The sequence below is a fragment of the Ailuropoda melanoleuca genome, chromosome 3, assembly GCF_002007445.2.
Source record: "Ailuropoda melanoleuca isolate Jingjing chromosome 3, ASM200744v2, whole genome shotgun sequence".
Taxonomy (NCBI): Eukaryota; Metazoa; Chordata; class Mammalia; order Carnivora; family Ursidae; genus Ailuropoda; species Ailuropoda melanoleuca.
In genome coordinates, this window is record NC_048220.1 from 135,893,138 (window position 1) to 135,920,340 (window position 27,203).

General features: G+C 45.4%; 1 protein-coding gene across 1 annotated transcript in view; it reads right to left on the minus strand.

Moving 5' to 3' along the window:
* TRIO (trio Rho guanine nucleotide exchange factor) overlaps positions 1-27,203 on the minus strand; it is a 347,159-nt gene that overhangs the window by 24,384 nt on the left and 295,572 nt on the right. Inside the window, 7 exon segments of the mRNA XM_034657080.1 lie at positions 40-109; positions 2,364-2,467; positions 3,970-4,036; positions 5,280-5,428; positions 11,004-11,099; positions 13,652-13,822; positions 15,286-15,578. Of these exon segments, the coding sequence (XP_034512971.1) occupies positions 40-109; positions 2,364-2,467; positions 3,970-4,036; positions 5,280-5,428; positions 11,004-11,099; positions 13,652-13,822; positions 15,286-15,578 (950 nt within the window).

A 27,203-nucleotide genomic window follows, 5' to 3' on the forward strand; every position in this document is an offset into this window, starting at 1 on the left:
AATATCAGAACAGAATATAAATAAAGTTATTCTACTGACATGTTTAACAAAAAGGGATCCCAGTTTTTCCGGATCTTCAAGGCACTTCTCCAACTCTCCTAAAAAAAAGCTGAAATGAGAAGAGAAATATTAGAGCCGTTTCCAATTTGGCCTTCTGATTTTAGTCAAAAATAGTCTGTTGTGACATGAGCAATTGGAAAGTGTCAAGTATACTTAAGAAATACAATGTTCACGGAAAACATTTTGTTAGGACAGGAACCAAGAGAGATACACAGGTGAAAAAGGCAAGGCAGAATGAGACCATCCCTGGACTGGTGACCTTTCCTTCTCTTGGACAATCAACATTTTTGTCTTATTTTTCTTAAGGACAAAAGCAATAATATATCACGGCTGAATACAGAGAAAAAAAAGTTTCAACACAATTGGTCATTTTTATTTCTGAAAACTTGAGCTTCGTATATTTTATGGTAATTTTTAAGAGGCTTGAACTGGATAATAATTGATATAAAATACTGAATACCTGTTCCAGTTTTATAACATTTTGCCAAATATTATCCAAAGTAACCTCTAGGTTATGTGTATCAGCTCCCATCGAGATGGAAATCAGGTATGACCACAGCCACACAAGGGCTGCGGAGAGACACTCTGTACCTCTCCCACGCTGCAGTCTTGAAGATGCACACCCACCTTAGTTACCACTTACCTACACTGATATTTATTGTCTGGTGTTTTACTGACCCACAAACCAGCATAGCCATTAATGCTATATTGAATTTTCTAGCACTTGGGGTTTTATTATAGCTCTGCACACACTGCGGCTGGCCCCATCTCCAGGTGCAACTTCTCTGTCTGGTCACCTCAGGAGCACTGTGCTGTTTTCTCTTTCCCATCACAGCTTCACAGCCAGACTCGGGGGTGGCAGACGACATAGGAGCACCAAATATCCCTTTCTAAAATTATGGTCACTGTAGATTCTTGGGAAGTCTGTAGTCAATAGAGCTATCACCTATGCTGTGTCTGAAGTTGGCCATTCATTTATCTATGAGTCCGACTGAATTAGACATTAAAGGGGATATGAAAATGATGACCCTGTACCTGGTTCAAGGGTTTTACAGTCTATCAGGACAGATAAATTTAGAAATAATAAAACACTACTATATACACACCCTGATAACCCCTCACATCTGCACAGTATTTTATGGTTTCAAAAGCACATTTACGTATGCTATCTGCAAGGAGGCCAGAGCATGTCTGATTGGAGTGATGAGGCCTAATGGAGAGCGATCATTTGCCCTGGGCTTTGAAGGGGACAGGAGCACGCTCCAGGCCAAGGGGACAGCAATGCATATAAACACAGTAAAGCAGGCAGCCTGTCCGGATCGTAGCAACAGAGCAGGCCAGCTGCAATACTCCACAATAGTATCAGTGGCTGGCAGGAAGCAATCCGCGGAGGATTACAGACTTTTTAAATTCAGAGTAAGGTGACCTGAAGGGGCCAGTGTGCTGTAGCACCAGCCGACTGTGGATCTCCTCCTAGTCACTGGGTGTGACAAGGTGCTGGGGTCAAATGTGATTTTCATGTGCAGTCACGTCTACTTTTTCCATTAAAATTGTTAGAAAAAACAGTATCTTCAAAACTCTCTAATAGTGATTTGTGTATATTCAAGAGGTGGCTGCAATTCTAATTAGGAACATTTACTGAGGCTTACTTTACATAGATGGCGTTCTAAGTGCTTTGCATGTATTAACTTAGTCTCTATTCATGAAAAATCCCATGAGGGGGGTGGGTGAGACTCTGACCCACATTGCATAGAGGGAGAATGGAGACACACAGAAGGGCAGCAGATGGCTCAAGGCCAGGACTGGGCTCTGCACCCAGGCAGTGAGGCTTGGTGCCGGTGCTTCCAGCCACCCCCATGGTGCTCCCTGGATGCGCCAGTAAGCAGAAGAGACTCTTCCCCCCACCATGACATGCTACCACAGAACTCCCTGGCACACCAGTATTTCTCTCTTTTTTTTTTTAAAGATTTATTTATTTATTTTAGAGAGAGTGCGCCAGCAGGGGGAGGGGCAGAGGGAGAAAGAATTACAAGCGGACTGCGCTGAGCGCAAAGCCTGATGCGCGGCTCAATCCCAGGAGCCTGAGATCCTGGCCTGAGCTGAAATCAAGAGTCGGACGCTTGACTGCCTGAGCCACACAGGCGCCCTGATCAGTACTTCCTCTGCACCAGCGCCTCCGGGAGGCCACCCAGGTAATAAAAAGAGAAGAACCACCGCACATCCTTTCCCAGTGGCCTGACACGAAGCAGTTCAGCAGGTGATCATTCTGTGCACACCATCACGCATGCCAGTGTCTTACGTACTCTCTGTGCCAGTCATAAATCTGATGGATGTTGCCAAATACAATCTTGTCCTTCCCTTTCATGTCGTCGGGAACGCCGTCTTCTTTCATAAGAGCCATGTAGCCCTGTAATTGAATATTCAAAGATAAGTTTGCGTCACTGAACATATGTGGATCAAGTAATGATTTATGGACTAATAGTCATAAAAAAGAAAACAGACATATGCACTGTCTCATAACCCAGTACTTCTCTAAAAACAAATACAAGCCCTGTATGAAAGGAGTCCTGCACTGGCCCTTGAAATGTACTGCCACGCACACTGCCAGGCTTTTCTCCCCTTGAACTGTGTGGCATCACAGATCCAAATTCTAAGGAACCGAAGACATTTAAATGTAAATGGTTTCATAAAACAAATCATCTTATCAGCTAGTAAACATTAAATATTTGGCCAGAAACATATTTTCTCTGTTCTTAGCATAATATAAACAGGAATTCCTTTTTTTTTGGATTATTTGCATAATTTGTTAAATAAGAATTTAACATTCTTTCCATAAACTAATTTTTAATAACAGTTAAGTATGTTGCAAAAACGTCATTTACAACTTATCTTTTTTTTTTTTAAACTTTTTTTTTTTTTTTTAAGATTTTATTTATTTATTCGACAGAGATAGAGACAGCCAGCGAGAGAGGGAACACAAGCAGGGGGAGTGGGAGAGGAAGAAGCAGGCTCATAGCGGANAGCCTGATGTGGGGCTCGATCCCATAACGCCGGGATCACGCCCTGAGCCGAAGGCAGACGCTTAACCGCTGTGCCACCCAGGCGCCCCTACAACTTCTTATCTTGAGTGGGATCAACCTATACACTTATCTCTTAAGTAATTCAAGTTACTTAATTGCAGACCCATTGGGCATGCTAAATCCTTTGTTACACAATTAACTGTGAAAGCTGTTACTTTTAATGGAACGAACACCCCAAAAGTATTGTCTTAGATAAATTTATGAAGCCGAAAAGGTGGTAAAACTGTATACTATAAAAATAGCTTTCTGATGAGTTGAGTTTATAGATATGATTATGCCCTGAACTTTAATGTCAGGGATAAGTCTGGAGAGAGCCCGTGATGCAGTATGAAAGACCAAGGTTTTGTTATGGCTACACCATGTGTAGCAACTTCTGGGCCATGAAAATGGTGATGTATTTGTTCTGTGGAAAGTATAAGCAAATGGCCTGCTGTAGCCACAGACCAGCTCTGAACTCAGGTGGAACCGACTTCTTCAACCAATGACGTTCTCATTTCTGCAATGATATCCATGTTTGTAAATAATCACAGATAAGATTCCCATGTCATAAATACAATGGCTGGATACGGTAATTTAAAAATTTAATTGTAAAAACAAGTTATTATGTCAAAGATGCACTATGTGAAAAAGAAGTATTTAAAAGTGAATATAGATGAAGACAATTGGCTAAATTTCATTTTTTGAAACTTGGTTTTCTTTTGGGGAGGGCATGTCAAAATGTTTTTAAAGCTTTTGAGAAGGTATCAGTGTTAAACTGGCAAATATAATTTGACAACTCCCTTGACAACTCTTGGGGCTGATACAGGTTATTAAATCTCTGAAAACATACCTCAACCACACAGCCGAGGTCCCGCACATAGTCACGCTCCGTCTCCACTAGTTCTTGCAAAACATAGCTGCAAAGAGAGAAAAAACGAGTGTTTACAATCCAAACTCTTTTCATTTTCTGAATGAACTCTTCAGCACCTTGCTTTTGTCAGGTCAGACTCCCACTGGGACTGTACTGTTGTACTGTAATATATCAAACTAGCACAACTGGGTCTTCAATTCCTGAGTGTCCCAAATCACTTACAGGTTCATGTATGTAACCCATAAATGCTGTGGGCTCAGATCACATAGATGGACAATCAAGAGAGGCTTAGACATAACTTTGCTATAAAGGCTTGACATTAAAGGAAACAAGTTTGTTTTGTTCTGTTTTTAAATGATTAAGTCATTTTAATCTTCGCAGACCTACAAGAAAAAATTTTAACTCAGATGTTTAAGGTTTCGGGTCTGATCACTCATCCAGAAGTGTTTCTGAAGGCTCATAACTGTTTGCGAGGCCTCTCCGATAAGAGAAGACACTTAGCTGATCAGAACAGCAGCCACCTCAGCTGGCCTGAAAAGGTCTTTTGGTCTGTGCATCCATTCATTCGGCCAGCACCGGCTGGGCCTCTCCCGTGAGACCGCCATCATTCTGGGACCCAGAGTGCTGGCCTAGAGCGCTCGGTAAAACCGAGTTTCTGCCCTCACACAAGAATTTCCTCTTCTCTGAAGGCAAGGTTAAACCCTTTTGTAATATTTCTCAGGATTGTCTTTTTCACTGTAAGTGGTTTTACTGGAACTGAGAAACACTATCACTAAGGTTATGTTAAAAAAAATATTCAAGTTTTCGGGACTGTGTCTGATTTTATGTTGCCTTCTTTCCTTCATAAGTCTATACAACAGAAAGCACAGGAGTTTCTCACTAGAAGTGACAGAAGGTATTCTCCTGTCATTCTTATTTATAAATAAAGTATAACATACAAGTAACAAAAACTGCAGCTATGGGGGGGGCGCCTTGCAGGCTCAGTCAGTAGAGTAGGCACCTCTTGATCTCAGGGTTGTGAGTGTGTGCCCCAGATTAGGCGTAGAGCTTACTCAAAAAAAATTAACAAAATAAACAATTTCCAAACTCTTAAAAAAGAAAAGCCTGCCGCTACGGCTTCTTGCACCCTTCTGAGGCTCTGAGAGATTCTCAAACACTTATACAACTACTCCAGGAGTGACCCTGGAGCTCCTTGTTGCACTGATCCAGAGACGGATCCCTGTCACATCTGTGAAGGTGACAGAGACAGGAAGAAAGCTGACCAACGCTGACACAGAAACATCTCTTACTGCCGTCTCTTTAGAGAGCTGGATTTCCTTTCTTCCATCTCATCAATGGGCGAGGAGGAGGACAGGAGGGAGTTGTCTGAAGGGTTGAAGGAGGGGCTGCTACTGTCTCCCTGGTCAACAAGGAGTGAGCTGGGACGATCCTCCAGTGCCTGAAAGAAAACCAGACCACCAGTCACGCTTCCCGCCTACAGTTCAGGAGGCTGGAATTAGGATTAGAAAACCTCGTAAGTCAGAAAAGACAGAAGGCCTGATTGTAAAATTAGAAGGTCCACGTACACAGTATTTCGTAACAAAAACCCCCACTATTAATACAAACATTGAGCAAGAGAAGCTGATAAACGAGGTACGTTAGAACAAAAAGGACAGTGAATTTATATGCAGTAATAAATTCTATTCCTTGTCACCAGATAATTCCAAATAACCCAACTTGTTTCCATTACAGCACTGCCCACATTTCTGGGTGTATCAGGCATTCCACATACAGCCATTATTCCTGCCAAATGACAGCAGGACCATTTCGGATGTGTGCGGAACCTCCTCCCTCTGGCCAGCCTACCCCGGGCACATCACCCGTGCCCCTTGCTGGTGGGCTACACAGCAATGTCGGCGATCTCTGTTTTGGTTGAGACAGCATGGGGATTGTTCTTGATTATCCTCAAAGACTAGACTCCCCCCTCAGCACACACAGATTGCCCAGCTGAATGGATCTCTCTCTCTGGATACTCACAACATCCTTCCTCTCTTCTGTCGGAAGCAGCTGTCACGCTGCCTCGATGAAGTATCCTAAACTCCCTTCCTCCACTGGAGTTTAGTTTCCACGAGTGACTGTGTTTAGTGTTGTAGAACCTGGAATGAAGCTTTGCAGGTGTTCAACACATCTGAGATGAATATCGACTTCTGTCCCTGGACTAAGGTGATAACGATTAGTGACTGCTTACTTTCTCGTTGGTACATCTTAATTGTGTTTCTTAACCTGAATTCCCAAAGCTCCAAGGGGTATGGGTTATAGTTCTTTCAAAATTTCCAAAGCACCCAGCTGGATATACAGAGATGATCAAGAAGTACTTGTCTAGATGGGAACTGGGAAAATGTGATTAACTTATCTTCAAACAAAAAGCTCAATACAAATTGCAGGAACAATGAATATATCCCATCAAATCAAAACCTCTAATGCTTGTCCAGTTTTTTCTCCTTAAAAGTAACGGACTAATGCTGACCCTAAGCACAACTCTGAGGACATGAAGTCTGCGCACGTAATTCTGTTCACCAACCCCACGGAGCTGTGGAAACACACCAACTGCTGCACTCATTGGTGAAAGATAGTCAGGGAATGGGGTTTGATAAGAAAACAGCACTCTTCTTTTGAAATAATTAGCTACTGGCCTTTCCTGGAAGCAAGCACTTTGTAGGAAGCTGCGCAGCCTGCTTTGTGCTTGTCCATCATGGAGCTCTTCGATGGGAGACTGGGGTCCAGAGGAGGAGGGGAAGACGCTCTGCACTGTCTCCTGTCTAGATTTGCAAGGAAACGGCTGATGCTCATTAGATTCAGTCCTGTTCATTTCAATGGTGATAAAAAAGAAAGAAAATAAAGAAGACGTCTCCAGATGTGCCTTCACACACAGCAGTGAGCAAGGAGGTCAAGCAGTGGACTTCACTGGTGCCGGTGAAGTCCTGGTCTTCCGCTGGCGGGATGGCTGTCTGGACCACAAAGGGCAGAGACGGGAGGCGTGGCCCCAGCTGGGCAGCCGGAGGGGGTGCAGGCAGTGTGAGTGTGGAAATGCTTCCACCGGACAAGCCTCGCAGAACCGGAATTCCTGGGACTTCAGAGATTTGGGTGAATTACTTGTGAAGTCCTCTGGGTTTGGTGGCATTCTGTGGGCGGGGTTCTTGTCAATGTTCTCTGTTCCCTGGTTGAGGAGAGGTCTGCACAGATAATCCATCTCTTCCAAGGTTAGTTTTGGTAAATTATATTTTCTTAGGAAACTGCCTGTTTCATCCAGGGTCTCCAATTTACTTTCAAAGACCTCAACAAAAAGTGTTACGATTATTTTAATTTCCTTAGTTTGCCCCTCCCATATAATGCCTTGTTTTCTGAATTTGTGCTTCCCTTTCTATTTTCTTGTGAAGGTTACCTGATGTTTATTACTTCAACAAAGAACGAATTTTTGGTTTTATTTGTTATTCTGTTTTTCTGTTTCCCAACTCATTATTTCTATTGTTTTTCTAGTATCTTGAGGTAGATGTTTATTCATTTTTTATTCTTTCTCATGTCTCCCTTTATATTTAGATCAACAAAGAACAGAAAACCCCAAAGTCAATGCAAGTGGTCACTATGGCTGTGGGCTGCCGGTGCTCGGGAGAGATACACTATGTTTCCCACACGCTTGGACCCGGGATGTGGAGGTAAGGGAGAGGAGTGAACCCCAGGAAATAGTTTCCAGGCTGGTTTTATTTTTCAGATTGACTCTGCAGGTTTCAGGGGTAGGAGGTTCAGTGCCCCGGATATCAGACCGTGTAACAGCTGAACAGTGAAGAGTGGAACAGTTGAACAACGTCTTCCCAAGCCAGTAAGTTAGTATGTAGCTTTTGAAGGACAACCAACTCAGTGTTCGAATTCTATGACGAAGGCACGGTAGCCTGGGAGGTCACCCACAAGAAGACAAATGTGGATGACCAGGGACCTACAGCACGTGGTAAACGTGCAGGAGGAACTTGGGGTCACATGTGCAGGACAGGTGAAAGGATATTAAAATGATTCAGAGTTTTCACTGACAAAAAGCAGTTCTCCACTGACATCGGAGGATTAGTGACAGGAAGTCAACACAGAGCCATGTTTCCCTCGAGCCAGAAAAAGAGGGCAGAATCTAGATTACATTCCATGGACAGTGAGGATGGGATGAGTCCATCATGAATAGCATAAACACGGTCGTCCAACAGGGAAGGCAAGCACTAGTGGCTGCCCACATGGATGGAACCTTGTTAGCAAACAGTCCTTATGCTGAGTTTACAGCTGAATGACACAGGCTCGGAGAGCCCGAGTGTAAGCAGCAGCGCTTGAACACGAGTGTATCTGACTCCAAAACCTATGCCCTTTCCACGATGCCAAGAGCTTTATGCCTGCTAACTGAAGGAGAAACCTGAGTGAGTAGAAAGAACTGAGTTTCCACTGGTAAAGTTTAATGCCGTGGAACTGAAAGGAAGGAATGAAGCAGAAAGAGCTGAAAGAAACCATGTCCTAGAACACCTCTCTGTTTCAAGTCCATGTGAATCAATGACAAACGAATCTCAGCCCACTTTGAATGGAATGCAGTTCCAACACTGGCAGAATGATGACGAGCAGACTGACAAAGGGCACCTCGTAACTTCGCTTGGGAAAACTATTTCAATTATTAGACAGAATGATTTTAATGATCTTATAATGGAGGAGTATAAATGACTGTTTTTATAATGTTTAAGGGTGTTTGAAAGCTCACAGGGTACAATTTAAGTACCCTTTGTTTAGACCATCAATCGAGTTGTCTCAAAGAGACAGCCAGGATGTGGTTTAGCTCAGTTCAAACTGAAATGATCCCAAACTCTAGACCAGTGGAGTCAAGTTCTTAGATTTTCTACCAAGTACTAGTAACTTTCCTAACTTCCTAGCCAATCATGTCACTTTCAGAACATGACTACCTGGAAAGAAATCCAGTTATGGAAGAGTGAAACAGTCTGAATTTTTCATGACACAATTCCCATTTGACTGAGTCAACCACAGTTTCATAGGAAATGTGGTCAATTCCAGTCTGTCTCGTGTGCCCAGGGTCAGTGGTCCTCACAGACAGTCAGTTTCTCTTCCTGCCTCTGATGATTAGAATGATCAGATAGTTTAAAAAAAAAAAAAATCAGGTGACTGATTGAAACTTGTCTACGGGTAGAAGAAATGGGAATGATATCATATTACTCAGTTAATACCTAGTGGAAGGAATATAAATTTCCAACTTTAAAAAGTATACTCTTTGATCTAGCAATTCCAGTGCTAGAAATTTACCCTACAGATCTAACTGCACACAAATAACCAACACGGAGTTTACAATAGTGCAAAACTGAAAACAACTCTGTACACACACACACACACACACACACACACACACATCATTAGGAATTTGTTTAAATAAATTATATAGTATAATCAGGTCTCTACTCCTTATTAGCTGGTTAAGTTTTTAAACTCTGTGGCTGTAAAATGAAATGACAAAAACATGTACTTACCTCACTGGGCTCCTAATAAGTTAATATAGGCATAGAATAGTGCCTGGTTTAGAGCAGTCCAGTCCCTCAGCAGATTATCACTACACCCACGCAATGGAATATTGTACAGCTATTATGAGGAATGAGGCAAAACTTATGTACTGATGTGAGAAGCGCCTCAAGATTTATTAAGTCTTAGAATCTTAAAAACGGAATGAATCCATTTTGAAAAACAGAGCATGGACAGGCACCCTACCTCTCCCTCCCCATATATGTTTGCACCTGCAAAGCAAATGTCTGGAGGGAAACACACCAAACTGATCACAGTGGTTAACTCTGGAAGATGGACTGGTGGGAGAGGCTGGGGGCTTTTACTTTTGGAGGGATGACTTTTAAAAGATGTTAAGTAACTTTATGGGAGTTGTAGGATATACAAATTTAAAGGCTATTACTATTAACTGTTTTCCCACCTCACAGGAAAACTGAAGAAACACAGATATTAATTGATTTGAATCAGTTAGAAGCAATACACACCTATCTAACTTTAAATCAATATTTTGATTTTGGGGCTTTTATTAAATGACTCCATGCTGACCAACTGGAAATACAGAGGTTACTAAGAAAAGAAAGCCCTCACATAACAGTGCAAGCTCTTCTCTCTTACACATTGTAAATTCAAATGAAAGATCTCAGAGACAGCGAAAGGAGCTACCAAGCTATGGGTGCATGCCATTGACCGTGGGCACACCTGTGGACGTGAGTGGAACTGACCATACCTACTAAGCAGTGCTAGCGCCGCAGTAAAGGTAGGGGCAAGAGCGGATTAATCCTGGCTCCTGGAAGGTGTCTCTAATCCCCCAGGATGTCCTGCCTGACAGGCATGCCTATTTACCTAGGGGCCCTGGGCCAAGACAGACAGTGCATGACAACAGTGCAACTCTTGGGGGCTTTGGGCCACGTGGTATCTTGTTTTCTGGAGGGGCAGGAGACAAAGGGGAGCCAGGCCAGCAGTCAATCTTGTGTATGTGACTGAGCTCAAATAAAAACTCTGAACACCAAGTCCCTGGCTGGCCAGACTCTACATGTGACGCACAATGAAGTCACACGTCGTTGTCAGGAGAAGTCAGTGCTCTGCATGACTCCACAGGGAGAGGACTACTGGAAGCTTGACCCCGGCATCCTCCTGCACCCTGCCCCACGCACCTCTTCCCTGGCTGATTTTAATCTGTCCTTTCACAGTAGAAACCACGACTAGGGGTATCACAGCTTTTCTGAGTTCTGTGAGTCCTTCAAGTGAATTCTTGCACCTGAGGGTGATGTTGGGTACCCCCAGACGGGCAGCTGGTCAGAAGTGAGGTTGGTCTTGGGGACTCCACCTGCGTAAGCTGCCACAGGCACATTCTGCAGATCGGAGCAGGACATGAACAGGGGCACACCCATCCGCAAGCAGCCTTTATGGCAGCTTCCAAACCTCAGACTTTCTCTAAAAAGCCTTACCATCTTGCTTTTCACAAGTTCTTCAATTGCACTCACGAGCTCGGCTGCACTCGGAGTTTCGGAGCTGGTGGGGCGAACTAATAACCGAGAAGAGGCCTACGGAAGAAGTGAAGAGAAAGAGAAGGGGGAGGGGAAAGCCTCATGTTAGTCACTGGACAGACAGTACATTCTCCTGCAAGCTCAATCTCTTTTTCAAAGTAATTCCAGACAAAAAGACCACAAGTTTGTCTTTGTTTGCATTTATTTAAAGTCATCCTTTTAAATTTACAATATTCTGACATGAAATACTAAATAAAACCTGTCTGGGATACATGTGGAAAGCAGACAAAGTCTGTTTTTAATCCTCAGTCATGTAACATCATAACGTTTTCAAAGAGGTGACTGGGTGCGGGAGGCTGTGAACTGTAACTTTTGCAACTGCCAGCCAGGCGAGTGGCGAAGGAGGACAAAATACAGAATCTGATCAATGCAAGAATGAAAGGCTGAGGGTCTAATGAGTGAATCCTTAAATAATCAGGAAACCAAAAACAGGATACTAAAAATGGCTCTCCTGTGTTTATGGGGCTAAAAGAAAGAAACAAGAAAGAAAAGGAAAAGAACCGGGGGTGCACTGACCAGACAGGGAAGAGGGGGGACAAGCTCACCATTTTCTGTGCCATCCATTTCCCCAATGACTAGTGCAGAGGACAGAAGATCTGCGGCCTCACAAGCTATGAGATGCCGTTTACGGCTAGAGTCAGGGTGTACAGGGGTTGACAGGTAAGGAATTGGAGGGAGGGGCTGCTGAATTCAAGTTTCAGTAATTAGCAAACACGGTGTGTTTGCAGATTACTTGTGCCATCAATTAACTGGAAACTAGAAGAGGGGCATAATATGAACCTTGCTTCATATTAAGGACAGCCGAGATGCATGCGACACACGGCTCGCTGTCCTAACGATGCATTTCTCACAGGAGACAGATACGGAGTTATACGTTCACAACGAGGCTTTTACATGTGTGGATCCAGATATGTGATTTGCAAAACAAATGTTGGTTTGGTCTAATGAAATCTGGAGTATGGGGTGAAGAAAACGAAGAAACAAATTCAAATGGAGAGGTAAGGAAACTGAGCCAAAACAGACACAGAACACAAATCAACGTAATGCTGCAGTGAAAGTTTACAAAAAGAGAAAACAGAACAAAACAAAATATTAGTCACAAGGTAATATACTCTCGGGGAATATCACTACAGACTTTTGTAAATGAAGAGCTCCTACTGCTAATACCCAATGAGGTAACGCGATCACCAATAAACGGCTTCAGCGCACTCAAGTACAGAGCGCAGTCCACTCCTCAAACGGAGAAAAATACTCTTCCTGGGGGAATAAGTCAACCAGGCCCTGCACCTCACTTCGGCCAACCATCCAGATCTACGAAATTTCAGTTTCCTGCTTCCAAGGAAGCTACAGCTTGGAATGCCACAAAAGAGTTTAGGAATTGTCTGAGAAATGACACGTTCCCATTTCCTGGCAAGTCTGGTCTGTGCAGGGGGTGAGGCCCTCTGCCACCTCACGTCAGCTCCCACAACACCTGGCCTGCACCTCACATGCCCCCAAACTCCAGTCTCCAGCCCAAGCCACGTCCTTCAGCCGAGACCCGCAGTGGCCTGACTGTGCTCAGTGCTACAATGGGGGAGGAGGTGGGTTCTCAGGAGGCGGGAGGTGGCCGCCCACGTTAAGATTAACGCGTGGTTTGTCTTGGCCTCACAGCTGCCCAGCACTGGGCCAGGGCAGAGTCCAGGTCATAAAACACAGGTAATCCAGCAAATGACCGTGTTAACACTGAGCAGGGAGTCAGGGAAGGAAAAAGAGGAAGAATGGGCAAAAATGATGAAAACATCTGTTTTATTCAGAAAGCTTAGTTACTGCCAAAAATAAACCCCCCCCCAACACCCTCCAGTAATGATTCCATAGCACGGTTTTCAACACCTGCCAGTTTTGGGGAGCACACTGGGCCAGAATGCAAGAGGGTATGCAAGCCAGTCACCAGGTTTCTTCTGGATGGTTTAGGGCTCTACAACTGGGATGCACAAAATAGTTTCAGATCAGGTAAAAACTAAACAAACAAAAACCCAAGCCTGGTTTGAAGCCTCCACATCCATCCAAAGAGGAGATTTATGGTTTTGAACTGATCCCTACAACTTGACACCTATCCCCGCACCCCAGTTGATCCTAAATGCTAATGTCAGGCATGCTGGACAGAGGGATTGGATAGCAGTACAACCCCATCTGAAAACAACGCCTGTGTGCAAAAACAGCTCACAGGGAGAGCAAGATGGCCTAATGTTCGCACAGGGATGCAATCACCAAGACTGCATGTGATACCTCGGACTCCTCTCTCAGGGACCCGGGGTGGTACAGTAAACAGAAAACAAAGTTACTTTAAAAGTAACAGTTACTGAAGCATTATTAAAAATGCATTGAACGTATTTATACAAGTGTACGATTATGAGGAACTACACATGTTGGCCCGCTGCCTGGTCTAAATTGACTTTGTTATTTATACTTTTGGGGTGAAAACGGGCAGCACATTTTCCAGGTGCCTGTTCACAGCCCGGAGCTGCAGGCTGCTGCAGTGAGGCTGGGGTGCACTGGCGGGGGCCTCTCACCTTGTCGTCCTGTGAATCCGGCTGGAGCAGGCTGTGCTGCTGGATGGCCATGGGTGGGGGGAGAGGCACGGCATCGGCCCCCTCCTCCCCTTCTTCTTCTCCGCAGCTCTGCATGCCCGACGATGAGGACTTCGAGAGCGTGCCACTGCTCAGGCCCTCATTCCGGCCTCTCTGAAATCAAACCAACGTTTGCTCATTATATTCTAGGCCCAACTGTCAAGGTCAGATCACAGAAAGGAGCCCTAATGGGTTACTAGGAAAATACAGCTGGGACAGGATGGAGAGGACAGAAATCAGGAGCAAGCTCTTTCCGCCCCAGACGGTAACTGCTCATTCCCTTCCTGCAACCCGGCTACCTTGCCGGCCAACTTGGATGATGGAAGGGCCGCTGCGCGTGTCTTCTGAAGGGGCCTCTGTCAACATTACCCGTTAGGCTTTGAACACCTCTTGTCTTCAATCCCCAGCTCCCCCACCCTGGATCAGTTCAAAACTCTGACTCTCAGGTCAATTCAGTTGCTCTGGTCTACTTTCATTTTTGGTACCTTGCTAGAATAAAATTCAATGGAATTATAATGGCATAAAGGATAATATAACTTTAAATGCACTGGGAGAATCCGAATTTAGTCTCACCTCAATTTTACTCTGCTTTCACTTTTAGAAAAATTGTCAGTTTTATTTCTACTAAGAGGACACAGATGTAGAAAACAGACGGATGAGGACATAATAAACCACATACTCTAGTGAAAACCCAGGGCAAAACATGCCCAGGAAAAAAGCAGCAGAAAACCCATGTCTGCAAAATAAATTAAATGACACAAATCTTACCCACTCTGTCTGCCTTCTTCCTTTTGAGGGAGCTGGGGGGGGGGGGGTCTCAGTTAAAAACTCTGAGGGCCCCTCACTGACACTGCCAGCCTGACAGAACCAGCCTGCGATCATGAAGGGGTTCTGCTCCTTTCAGTGTCATTTAGAGCTCCCCACCCCAAACAAAAGGAAACTTCAAAAAATTCCTGGCTGACCGTTATCTTTGCTAACATGGAAATAATCCAGCGTTTGTTGGTTAGTGTACTAAACTCACTGGGTGTTTTCTACTGAGGACAGACATAAGTAGGACCATGGGGGCAGGACACACACACTCCTCCAGTCCTCCCATGTCTGAAGTCGTGCTTTGCCTGCACTGTGCTGCCCCCCCTTGGTTTAGGGATTGCTTAACCAGGCTCAGGGACTGCCCAGACCTGCAGCACCGGACGGCGCCTCCTGGCTTGTCAGTGGCGTGTGAACAGAAGGGCTAAGGGAGCAGAGTGACGGCTTCCTTCTGGAGCAGGCCTGGGGGTGCCCATACTTTGGTGGGGAAGGTGGGGGGATAGGCTCACTGTCCTCTGAGCTCTTTCTCACAAGCCACCGTGAGTCCTGACCGTGTTAACTTGGAGCTGCTATGGGTACCGCTTGTCCCCACCGAATCCGTCTGCTAACAAGGGATTTAAGGAACAGACAGTCCCAGGGACCTACGGAAACGGAACCACAGTAGTGTATTCGCGAGACACAACTATTCCTATGATGGCAGGGGAAACGCCCACGGGCCCCGGTGGGTGGCCCTGCCCGGTGATCAGGCTCCTGCCGCGCGGGGCTCTGACCTCCTCCACAGTCTCATCCTGCGGGGTGGCCGCGCTGTCGTCCGAGTCCTTCTGCGAGCCGGCGTCGGCGCTCTTGCGGACCTCCCTGCTCTTCTTGTGCTTGTGCGCCAGCTTCTTCACGTGCCCGTCGGCCTTGCCGCTGCTCAGCCGCCGCACCGGGCTCGTCAGCCACTTGCGCAGCGTGTTTCCTGGCCGCTTGGGGCCCGGGGAGCTCTGGGCCCCCATCATGTGGGGCTGGAGGGAAGCCACAGAGGCCGGCGGGCTGGCATCGTTGCTGGAGACGGACAGAGAGTCTGCAGGACAAGAGAGACAACGCAGGTCTGACCGAACGGCCGACAAGGAACTCCTCCCAATGTCCTGGTGGCGCCATGTGGCCGATACGCTGCCCCAGCAGAGCCTGCCCACTTACCTGCAGGGCGGGCACGTCGGAGGGGAAGGTCCGATCTCTCACGCACACCCCCTTCAAAGCTGTACCAAACCTGAGCTGTTCCTGGCGACACTCTTCTCAAGATTACCCTTCCCTCCAAAACCCCGGGTCACCAACGCGGAAAACTAGTGTCATTATCACACAGACTGCAAATGTCATCATCACTTACAATATCACAGGGGTCAGAACACAGAATTTTAAAATTATTTTCATCCTCTTTCTTGATAAACAAAAGCTATGAAAGAAGATTTAAAAGGAAATTAAGAACTAATCCTGACAGACGAATGTATTAGCCTGACTCACTACTGGTGAACACAAGTACGACTCTGTAAGTCAACGTGTGCACACGTGTGTGTGTGTGTGTGCGCGCGCATGTGTGTGTACACGCAAATCAGTATGAATTTGATCTGGTCAGACTCTGGGACAAATGACACCCATCTGGGAAGCTGTGTCAAGAGTAAAATCAGCGGCTGTGAAAGGGGTAAATCCTGGCTGGTGTGGGGGAGATCCAGCCCACGGCCAGACTCTGGAACTAGGCTGGTGTGGGGTGTCTTTGCTCTCAGCCTTGAAGTGACTTCACGTCAAAGAAAATACCAGCAGCAATTAATAAAAACAACAACACATTTTTAAAAGAAATGTGAGGGGAGGCCTTCCTCAAATAACCAAAACGCTTTACAGAAAATATATCCCAATGATTCTTCTCACTGGATCTCAAAAATATAGTCAACCCTGAAGTGATGATTTTTCAGGAGAAAAAAAGAGATACAAAAAAGCTTAGGAAACAGCGGCGCTCAACAAATCCATGCAGTTACGAGGCATTACTTTACAAACGGAAACCCGGTGACCTTGGACACTGCTTGGCCCTCTCCTGAGCACCTGACTCGAGGGTGTCACCACAGTGGAATGGAATAAAATGCTTTAGACTTTAAGAAATGGAATGAGGAAGATCACTCGCTTATTATTTTCTTAAATCTTTTGAAGCCTCGAAAATATATTAAAATTAATCTTGGAGAAGATACTATTATACAGACACCTGTGTGGACTCTATTTATCTCCATGGCACCGGACCGTCCGGTGCTGCAGCTACAAAGCAGAAGCACCAATCCCTCCCAATCCTGTGATCATATGCAAGAGAGTCCATGGCCGTTTCCCACTCATGCTCCAGACACCAGGACGAGACTGCGGATCCCTGTCTAACTGCCGCCCCATTCCGGCCCTGGGCTAAGCCTTGAACTGGTAGAGGGTATAATCTTCCATAAACAGATGACACATTTCAAGCAGGCTCACTCATTCTTAAAAATCTACAATTTCTCAAAGCCAGACTTTGGTTTCAAAACCAATCAATACAGACACAGTATTTTGTTGAAGAGTAAAAACCTTTTTGTCTGTGTGTATATACATACATCAACGTGTGTATATATAGTCATTCACTTCTTTCTTTCTTTTTAACTTTAAAATGAGTCACTACCACGCTTCCACGTCACTCCCCTTTTCCTCACGTACCATCTGGAGAGGAAGGAGAGCACGGAACCGTTGTATTGTCAACCAAGGTGAAAACGTGCACACTAAGTACTTCCTAGAAACCTCAGGTGTTGATTTCGGATAAAGGGAGAACAGGGAAACAGTGCCTCAGGAACTCTTGCAGAGGAACAACAAGAAAGACAAAAAGAAGAGGAAGGTCTGGATAATCTACGTGACATATGATAATTTATTTAATTGAAGTGGCTTTTTTTTCTTTTTTTTTTTTTTAAGCTCCAACTGTTAGCAAGAATCTATGCTAGCCACAGCAGGTGACATTTTTCATAGTCATTTACTGTGCTGGGACTCGGAGCCAAGCCCTGTACCTGCCACTGAACAGAGAGGAATAAAACCTTCCCTCACCCATGGGATCCACCACATAGTGTTTTCTAGGACCACATAACTATTAGGCCAGAATATGACACATGATGTAAGTGAGTACAAATCCTGTTGGAGGTTGAGAAGAAGGGGAATCGAGTGGAAGGATCATGGAGGGCTTCATGAAGGAGGCGGCACCGAAGCTGGCCTTCGAATGAGCTAGGCTTGAATAATCCATGTAACCAGATCACGAGAACGTCAGCTCCAAGGAGGCAGGGGCCTCATCTGCTCTGTTACTTGAGGTACTCCCCGGGCCTGCCATGGTGCCTGGCATACAGTAGGCACCTATTATGTACCGGATGGAAACATCAGAAATCCCCAGCCTCAGGAAGCAGGGCAAGCTGAATCAGCGCCCATATCTGAAGGACAATCACGTCTCCGATGTACGTGCGCCCAGCTGGAGGACGGCACCAGACGCGGGACTGTGGAGGGGGCACACAGCTGGGGTCCGGATACATCCTGGGCTGGTCAACCTCCGACGAGCTGTCACCGACACAGTCCATTGTGCCTTGTGTGAGCCGAGGGGGCAGGAAAGAGACTGAGGCCCACTTACTGTAATACAACCCAATCAGTGCCAGGTCTTCGCGCGTCTAAGCACAACACTCACACGTTACGAGTAACGGGGAGCACCACCTGAGCCCACACACGAACCTCACATGTGTTCCTGGGCCCAGAAGTGAGAATGTGAGGGAATGTGGTACGGGAGCAGCGCAACACATCATGTGAATCCTAAGTGAGAAGGGGACGCCCACTGGAATTCTGACAGGCTCTGCCCACCAAAGCCCCAGGGCCACCGGGAAGCTGACCAGCTCTGGGACAGGCAGGGGCAGTGGTGGGCGGGATCGCGGGGCAGTCCCCAGGAGCATAAGGAACCTCTCCTCTGCTCAGTGCACCGAGCGGGCCTCAGGGAGGCATCAGTACCGCTTTGTGGGACCCAGCTGGCTTTACAAAGATCACACCCAGGGCATTCTAGCCTTGCTTGGAGAGGAGCTGGTGGTTGTAAAAATGGCTCAGAAAGAACAACGGGAGACGTCATTTTCTAGCTTCCTCTGTGGGCTCAGCTGCACTGGGTTTGGTTCTTTGCACTTTGGGAAGTAGGTTCAAAAGAAGGGTTCCTCCTCAGCTGGCAGGTCAGGCATGATAAACATGGCCGTGGCCTGGATGTCCCTCCCAGACCCAGGAAGGAGGCAGAGCTGCCCAAGGCCAGAGCTCACCTATGATGAACTGACGTATACAATGTTGCTGAATTTTAAATTTTACCTCGGAAAACGATGTCATTTCAGAAATCCGTAAAGATAGAGGGAAACTTTCTTCATCTGTCCCTAGCATTAGCAGATACTTTGTCTAGTGCAGGTTTGACACGTCAGTCAGATTTCTGGTGATTAGCAATAAAAAAACCCCAAATCAAAAGCAAAATAGATGAATTCCTTCTCTTTCCACTTCGTCTTTAATAGAAACGTTCAATTCTTTATCTGTTTGACACTCTTCAAGAAAAACAACAAATTGTTGTTTTTTTCTTATAATACACAAACTTCCCAAAACAATGGATTCTAACAGCCCATTTTATAACCTTCACTGGACTGTGACGTAATACATAAATCAGAGATTTAAATATTAAAAATTATTTAAACTTCATATACTCATTAATAGAATGAAATAAAGGGCCTATTTTTTTAGTTAAGTGAGGAAGAGACTTTAACCACTAGACCAACTGGTCTGCTGCAAATCTGAAATTAAACATGTCCTGACGATACCTAGTGGAACTAAGGTCTCTAATGCTACTGGGCACGAGGTAAGCATAAGTCACAAAACAAACACAGAGCTTAGAAGGTCTCCTTGGGAAGACCTTAAATTACCGGTCTGCACACAGGTGCCTTTCCCAGAAGGGTTCCTGGTGGCTGTGATATGCGGAGTCGGAAATGTCCTGCCCAGATATAAACACGGTGTGAGCATGCCCCCTTCCTCTAAAACCTCACCTGTGTGCTCCGGGTCGGACTGGGATGATTCAGGCCAGTAACAAGAGTAATCCTCCGGTGGAGGGCCCTAGGGCCCCAGCTCTGTATAACCACTTTGTGCTGGTACTTTCCCATCTGGCTAATTGTCAAGACAGGAAGCCAACCGTGACCTTAGACTCCAGGCTTCACGTGGGCGGGCGCTGGGTCTGGCTTGTTGACAACTACGTGCCCAGCTGCCAGCAGGATGTTTGCCACATCCTTGGAGCTTAATAAGTAAGTATACACTGAATAAGTGACAAATGGGTGAGTGAGCGAGTTGATGACCAGCTACGGGCTAGTTCCCAAGTAAGCACATTGCCTGGTAACTTCAGTTGACCACAGTGAATGGTCATGTCCTGACTTGGTGGTATATATCCTCATTAGTTGTAAGGGGAGCTCCAAGTAACATCTAATTTTAGCCAAGTTCATGAGTTTGTAAATCACTTACTTATAAGATGGTAATTCAGAGTGGACTGAGCTATTCTTGTAATGACCTGCCCTATGTGATGCTTTCTTGTAAGGTAGAGGCAGGCCCCGGAGCCTTCAGTGAGGGTGCTGTGCATGTGAACAGCACCCATCACGCATGGTGGGGGCCAGGGGACAGAAAGAGGGTTCGGGACCAAACCGACCTGAGAAATATGATGGAAACTCATTTGTCACTCAGAGAAACTGTATTTGTTTCTGTTTCCACCTTCGCTTATTGTTTCTTGCCTTTCCCTCAACTCCTAGCTTCTTGGAAGAGACAAAGACTCAACACTCAGTACTGCTACTTTCTCACCCCATCCCCAGCCTTCCTACCCCCAAGAATGGCTGCAGTCACATCATGTCTGGTTTGGGGATGTGTGTTCCTCTTTTCAGCTTGGGGAAACTCCACCGATTCAAGGTCCAGATGAAGGACCAATTAGGCATGGCAGAAGGAATTCTGGACTCATCAAAGGGTCTCAACCTGAGCCTGGTTCTCCCGCTCAACAGCCAAGACCCCAGGCTGACACTCTGGCATCTGGATTTCCTCATCTCACAGGGCTGTCACAGGATCGCATGAAATAATGGGGTGAATGAGCTTTACAAACAGTAAAGTGCTATTTACAAAGGTAGGACGGTTGAGGCAACCTTCTCCAGGACCCCTCAGTAGTGCACAACTTCGTGCTACACTGTATTTATGCAACTGTGAGCACCCAGAAAACGGGGACTCAGAGTAATCATCTTGGTAATCACAAGCATCGCATGGTGACCAGGACATCCTCAAAATCATTTTCAGATGAAGGATGAATGAAGGAACCCAGATGGATTACTTCATTTTCTTCCCATTTGTTTAAAACTTGTCCCATATGAAGAAGAAAAAACAGCATAAGGAGATGCTATCAGCCCATCACAGTCTTTTAAAAAGGCACTCGAGTGTATACATGAGAAGGCCATTTGTGGCCTGCCTGAAGTCTAAGAGAGAAAATCATTTCAGGTTTATCTCCTCTTATTTTGAGGGGGGAACCCAGCCCACATAGATGGCTTCTTAGCTAAAGTCAGAGTTCACACAGAGTCCACGCTAGGTTTCTTCTTAAAAAAAAAAAAAAGGGGGGAAGCAGCTCAAGAAAGGAGGGAAGGCAGGAGTGCTGACCCTCTGCCCCTTGCAGGAAGGAGTCTCACTCTGCGAGCTCACAGAACTCCAAGACCGGGGGAAAGATAAATCGCCTTCTTGTCCCAGTCACTAAATCTGAGACATCTGTGATTAATAAAGCACTTTTTTTAATGTAAGAAAAAGAGGAGAAAGGACCATATCCTGCTAGTTGCAGACTAAGAAGGCTCACATTTCATCTCAGCCTTTTCCCCATTCCGCAGGAAGTCTCAGGGTGTTTACCAGCGCTGGAGAGCACGCAAGTGCAGGGCTGAGCGCGCCTGTGTACAGAACAAACTCCAGCCTCTGGAGTGGAAGACGTTTCACCAAGGGCCCTCAACTCCCCTGCGGCACTCCTGCTCCTTTTTACCTTTCCTGTCCCCACAGCACACGGCTCCAGGAGGGCAGAGAGGTCTCTGCTTTGTTCAGGCTGTCTCTGCAGGGTGTGAAGCCTGCTTTACCTTCAAGGGAGCCCTTCACAGATGAAGAGTCACTCAAAAGCAACGGGGCCAGGTTCTAGCCCGTCCCGTCAGGTCCTGGGCTGGGCACTGTACAAGTCCTTCAGTTTTCTGATTGTGGAGTGACAGTGAGTCTCATCAGGCTGCTGGGAGGACAGGAACAATCACGGTCTTTGTAAAATTACAGTCTGACACAAACAGGAGGCAATACTCCTATGTGTGCACAGAAACAGAAATCGCAGAAGCAGGCAAGCAGGGGGAAGGGAGGCCTCCCTGGGCCAGGCACAGGAAGAAGGGACCGCTAGGACAGCGAAGGCCTGATCTCTCCGGGTGCCACAGCACCTCACCACACGCTGCCCATCTGCAGAGATGAGCACCCCTCACTCCACACAATGTCACCCAAACGCGCACATGGGACCAGCGCTGACAGCCGCGCCACATCTGATGAGGCATGACCGCCACACAGATGCGTATGCTCAACCCTGGGAGACTTTCCAATAAACCGCTAGCTCACATTTCAAATTCTCCTGCAGAGTGTCCCAGAACAACTGTAGCTCGTTTTGAAGGAAGATATTCCCATCTTTCTGTCCATCGTACACGTTCAAACCTCCCTATCAAATGAACAATGCAGTGGTGTCTTGATACATCCTCTAACCAGGATAAGCCTAACTCCGAGCTCAGCATGCTTCCAGGGCAAACCGCTAATTTATAATTCCAGTTATAAGGACATGAAACAATGTTTATTTAGTAGTTATTGCTAGAGAAAGATTATGTACTAAAGAAAGATAATTCAAGGACACTCTGGGGCAGCTGCTTCTCATGTCTGAAAATAATTGCATTAGACTCTTTCAGGACAGACTGGGCAGGGTTTAATCAGGCGCACCTGGACTTCGGCAGTTTCTCAAACCTCTTGTCAAGAATTCAACACAGCAAATCACATTTTAATTTAGGAAATTTTCCTACCATACCAGGAAGGTCGCAATGTACAGAAAATCAGATCTAAAATTTACTTTATGGAGCAAAGAAGAAGTTTCTTGCTTATGGCTGCTGACCGGGTTGGTTCAAATAATCCAGAGCAAAATTTTCTCAGTAAATGAGTGTCATCTCTATACTTTTCAAAGTGGCTTTTAATTCCCTGCTTTTGGAATCGAGGTAACACTTTTTGGAATGGGGGGGAGACCATAATGCACTAGAAATCCTCTTGAAGATCTCATAAAAAGTAAGCTGATCAGTAAATTATTCTCCCAGATGGGTTTCTAGGGATCCAATCTTCTCTTTGTGTCACACAGCAATTACAATGACCTCCACAGGCTAAGCATGTTAATTCAAGATGATGACGAGGGAGATGAAGCTGGGGTGTTACTGGGGGGAACTTTACATAATGAAGAGGAAACTGACCTGCCCAGGGATATGGTGATACTTTTGGCAGTTCTGAACACTGGAGCAAGTATTTTTATAATATATTTCCAAACTTAAGTCTATATTCTATTTGTGAGTAAGTATCTGAAAACTTTTCTTGGTTGACTTCTTTTTCGTTCCAGTTCCCTCACTCTTATCTGTGCTCCACTCATCTTGTATGTGAATCGGCATTAGTAACGATGCATTAGGGGTTGAGACAGACTGGACGCGTACCCTCCGTCAGCTATCTGCTTCCCCACACACATCTGTGTTCTGGTGTCCCGTGTTTCCAGGGCTTCGCTCTGGCCTGAAACTGTCACACAGATTCACGTTAACACAGGAAATAATCTTTTTAAAAAGTGAGAAGTTGTACAGAGGTACTGAGTTTGCAGAATGGTAATGAGTGAAAAACACGGCAAGAACATTAGAAGCAAATTTGCAAGGGGAGTCCTTAATGCAAAAATGTGAGCTCCGTATTTGCTTTTAAAGATGAAGTAAACACAGAAAACATGAAGTGAAAGATTAAACTCCTGAGGCTTTTTTTTTTTTTTTTAATAATCCCTAGATTCACTCAGAGGTCCAGCATAGCACTGTAATGAAGAACACATGGTCTTTGCTGCCTGAGAAATGCACATAAATGACCAGCACATTCACCGTTCCCGTGCAGCCCCCTTCCATGAATTCACACTAGTGTTCACTAGCGGCCCACCTCAGGGGACCCCTGAATGGAAGAACACAATGTAATCACTGGCATCAATTAACACAGACTCAACTAGAAACAACTGGACTTGAATAGAAACAATCTCTCTAACCTTTCTCTTGGTGGAGGCTGAAAGCAAGCTTGTGTGGGGACAGAAAGAGCAGTGTCCCTGTTCTGTGCTTAGGGAGTCACGTCATGAAAAGAGAATGGCTTCTCACCACCACGTAGCACGTGGAGCATCAGAGACACGAGGGTCGTGACCTCTATCTAACCAGACAGACATGCAAACAGAAGACACACGTGCGAATTTTGCTCTTTTGACTCTCAGAGAAATCTCTAAATGCTCTTTATTCTTAGTGTGGTTTCTGAAAACACTTAAAACATTACATAATCACTGGAAAATGTGGCTATGTCAACAAATACAGAACTGCAAGCATCATTTTCCCTCTCGAGTTCGTTCTTGGGAGTGGAATGCTAACCTGTCAGAATTTCTAGTCAGGAAAGCGTCTCATCTTAAAGATCTTTCTCCACATGAATTTCAACACTTAAATTTCCAAGAAGGAAACCTGAAGAAATGAAATAAAAATGAAAGTAAATGGCATAATCCTTTGCTTGGCTAATCAGATGAACAGGATATCACATACTGCCAAGGTGGAAATTTGAAAACACCTCAGAAGTGAAATAACAGGAGAGTCATTTTTGACAGTGGAACACACAAAGGATGGATTAGCCTGGAACAATGTGAGGAATTTAATACAAACCTAGTGAATGGAGTTATCCATGCCCTGAACAAAAAAGACCCTGGCTCACTGGCTGGATCAGGAATGCTCTGGGGACAAGTAGATCTGCGGCTGGTGACAGTTCATCACCAGGCTGGTGGCTTCTAGGAAGAAGTGAGCTAGGCAGCCATCGTATCTTGAGACCGGGACCCTGGGGGAGAGCAGCGTAGAGACGGTCAAGGTGGAATGCTACAGTGTGCCTTGCTGATCCGACACCCCCTTCCAGGGTGGTGGGGGAGAACTGGGCACATGTGGGTCGACTGCTGGCCTGAGGCAGACATCCACACATGGAAAACCACACCGTTATAAAACCCCACTGTGTTGTCAGAGTTCTTGTCTTCTTTTTAAACCCTGCTTTTAGGCTGGGCTCACTTGTTCATATGGCCCTCCTCTGCCCGGGACAAACACTGGCTCTGTTGGAGGAGAGCCTCCAGTCCATATTCCTATTTTCTCCAGACAACAGGGACATTTTCTTTGCCTTTTATGTGAGTTAGCCCTTGAGATATATATTTTTGGGGGATGGACAACAGGCTTTTCTTTCACAAAAAGCCTAAGGTGTCACAAAGAGAAAAGAAATCCCCAAGGACCTATCTTGCCAGTGATGACAGGGAGGGGATTTGGGCTCATTCGTGACTTTTACACAAGGACAAAAGCAGATGGTTTAAAGATATTCTTGCTGGATGGAAGAAAGACAGTTTTTGAAAAAACTGCATAAAGACAAGACCGGAAACACACACACAAATCCTGCAAGCTGCAACATTTATGTCTACCAGAGTTTTCTGACACCCTCCAGCCTGGCCCCCCCACTCCTGATGTAGGAGCTACATGGCTCTCCAGCACACTGGCTGGGAAATCAGAATAAAAGGCGGTGTAGCATCAGCGCTCACATGGAAAGTTCTCCAGCCATCGAGTGCCCCACTGCTCACACAGAGCCCCACTGTGCCACCTCCATGTGAAGTCCTGGGCAGCAGAGGCCAAGGGGCAGAGGGGCCTTTGACACCTCACCTGCTTCTACTGCTCCCTCTACGTGAGCAAACAGGAGCTGTAAGCCCAGACTAGGCAGCTTCCATGGAGGGTCTGCAGGAGAGGGCCCTGCATGTGAGTGCACAGCCACCCGGGCATCACCAGGCGGGCGATCAGCGACGTCCTGGGGCGTGGTGCTCCCGGCCCTGGTCGGCTGACAGCTCAGAAGCAGGACAACTTCTGAATGTTCCTCTATTTGTTTGACGTTTTCAAAAGCTGAGAACCTCTGTGCTCCCCAAAAGTCAAATGGCTGTTCTTTTCACAAGCTTACTTAAGATGAATACCACTTACACAAAGAAAGATTATTATAAAAACAAATATCATGTGTTTACTAGATTACTTAGAATTGAGTATACTGCTGACTTAGGGATAATGAGGTTTTTCTCTGCGATAAAATAATGGGTTCTTGATTCTTAATTTCTTCATTTGGGAAGCTAGTCCCAGGGCAATACAGCATTTATTATTGCCCTGAATAGATAATCATCATTTAAGGGAACAGAAAGCTAATTTTGGGGGAAATAAGCAATCCTGTGATGCTCGCATAACATTCCCTTCATCTGATTCTGCCTTTCAGAGGTTCAAAGACTGCTAAGAAACATGAATGTTTAACTCGTGGGCATAACTGTTCCTGATATTAAACACAAAGTGTTAGCAGTGAAAGATCTAACCTTACTTGAAGGAAGCTTACATGTGAACTGTATTCTTCATGATGAATATTTATGCTTTTGGTTAATGTCTTATTACTTGTTGGAAAGAAATGAAATAAATCAGGCTACCTTCTTACAGAAGAAACCAAAGATTTTCTTAGGGGGCAATCTGTAGATTTCCTTAAAGTTGAAAATGTCTCTAAATGAAGCGGGAGGCACACAAAGACATTCCCATGCAAAACGGTTTAAAAGAACATTCTGTAGTTAGTGGTTTAAACTGCATGATTGATTTGTTTCAGGTGCTGACAGATTTCTCCTCATTCATACACAAATTTATTATTTTTAATTAAGACCGGGTTCAGAATGCCAACATGCAAAAGCCTTTCTGCTACACTCTAGAAAATACATGAATTGCCTAAGAACATACCTAACCAAAATATGCTATAAACCAGGCAAACTTATGTTTTCACAGAGCCACATAACTCCTTTCACAGAACCCTATGTTAATTTTTACATAGCATTAAGAAGGAAAAAAAAAGGCCCTGGAATGTTCTGCAGTGAGCTTGCCAAGTAGTATCACTCTTCACGTTCTCTACACAGCAGGTTAGCTGATGCTCAGGTCTCAAGGGGGTGGAGTATTAGTTTGGAAGAGTTACAGCCGTGGAGAATGAGGAAATGGATGGTTTCCCCCCAAACAAACCACAAAGCAAATATCTGGTACATTATATTTTAGGGTCCCTGGTTATTTGGTTCAAAAATAAAGAAAACAAAAAGCCCTAACTGGTTAGGAATCTCTTTCACAATTATATTTTAGTAATACCTCTACCAAAGGCAAAATGCTGCTCTAACTTAGAGCTAAGCATTTGAAAACTGGGATTAAAATGTTAACTACAGTTGAGGATGTAAAAAGCCCACAAGGTGTGCGGGCCCAGCAGTCCCCATTGTTACTGCCCACTTCCAAGCACACAAAGGGTTGAGGGGCTGCAA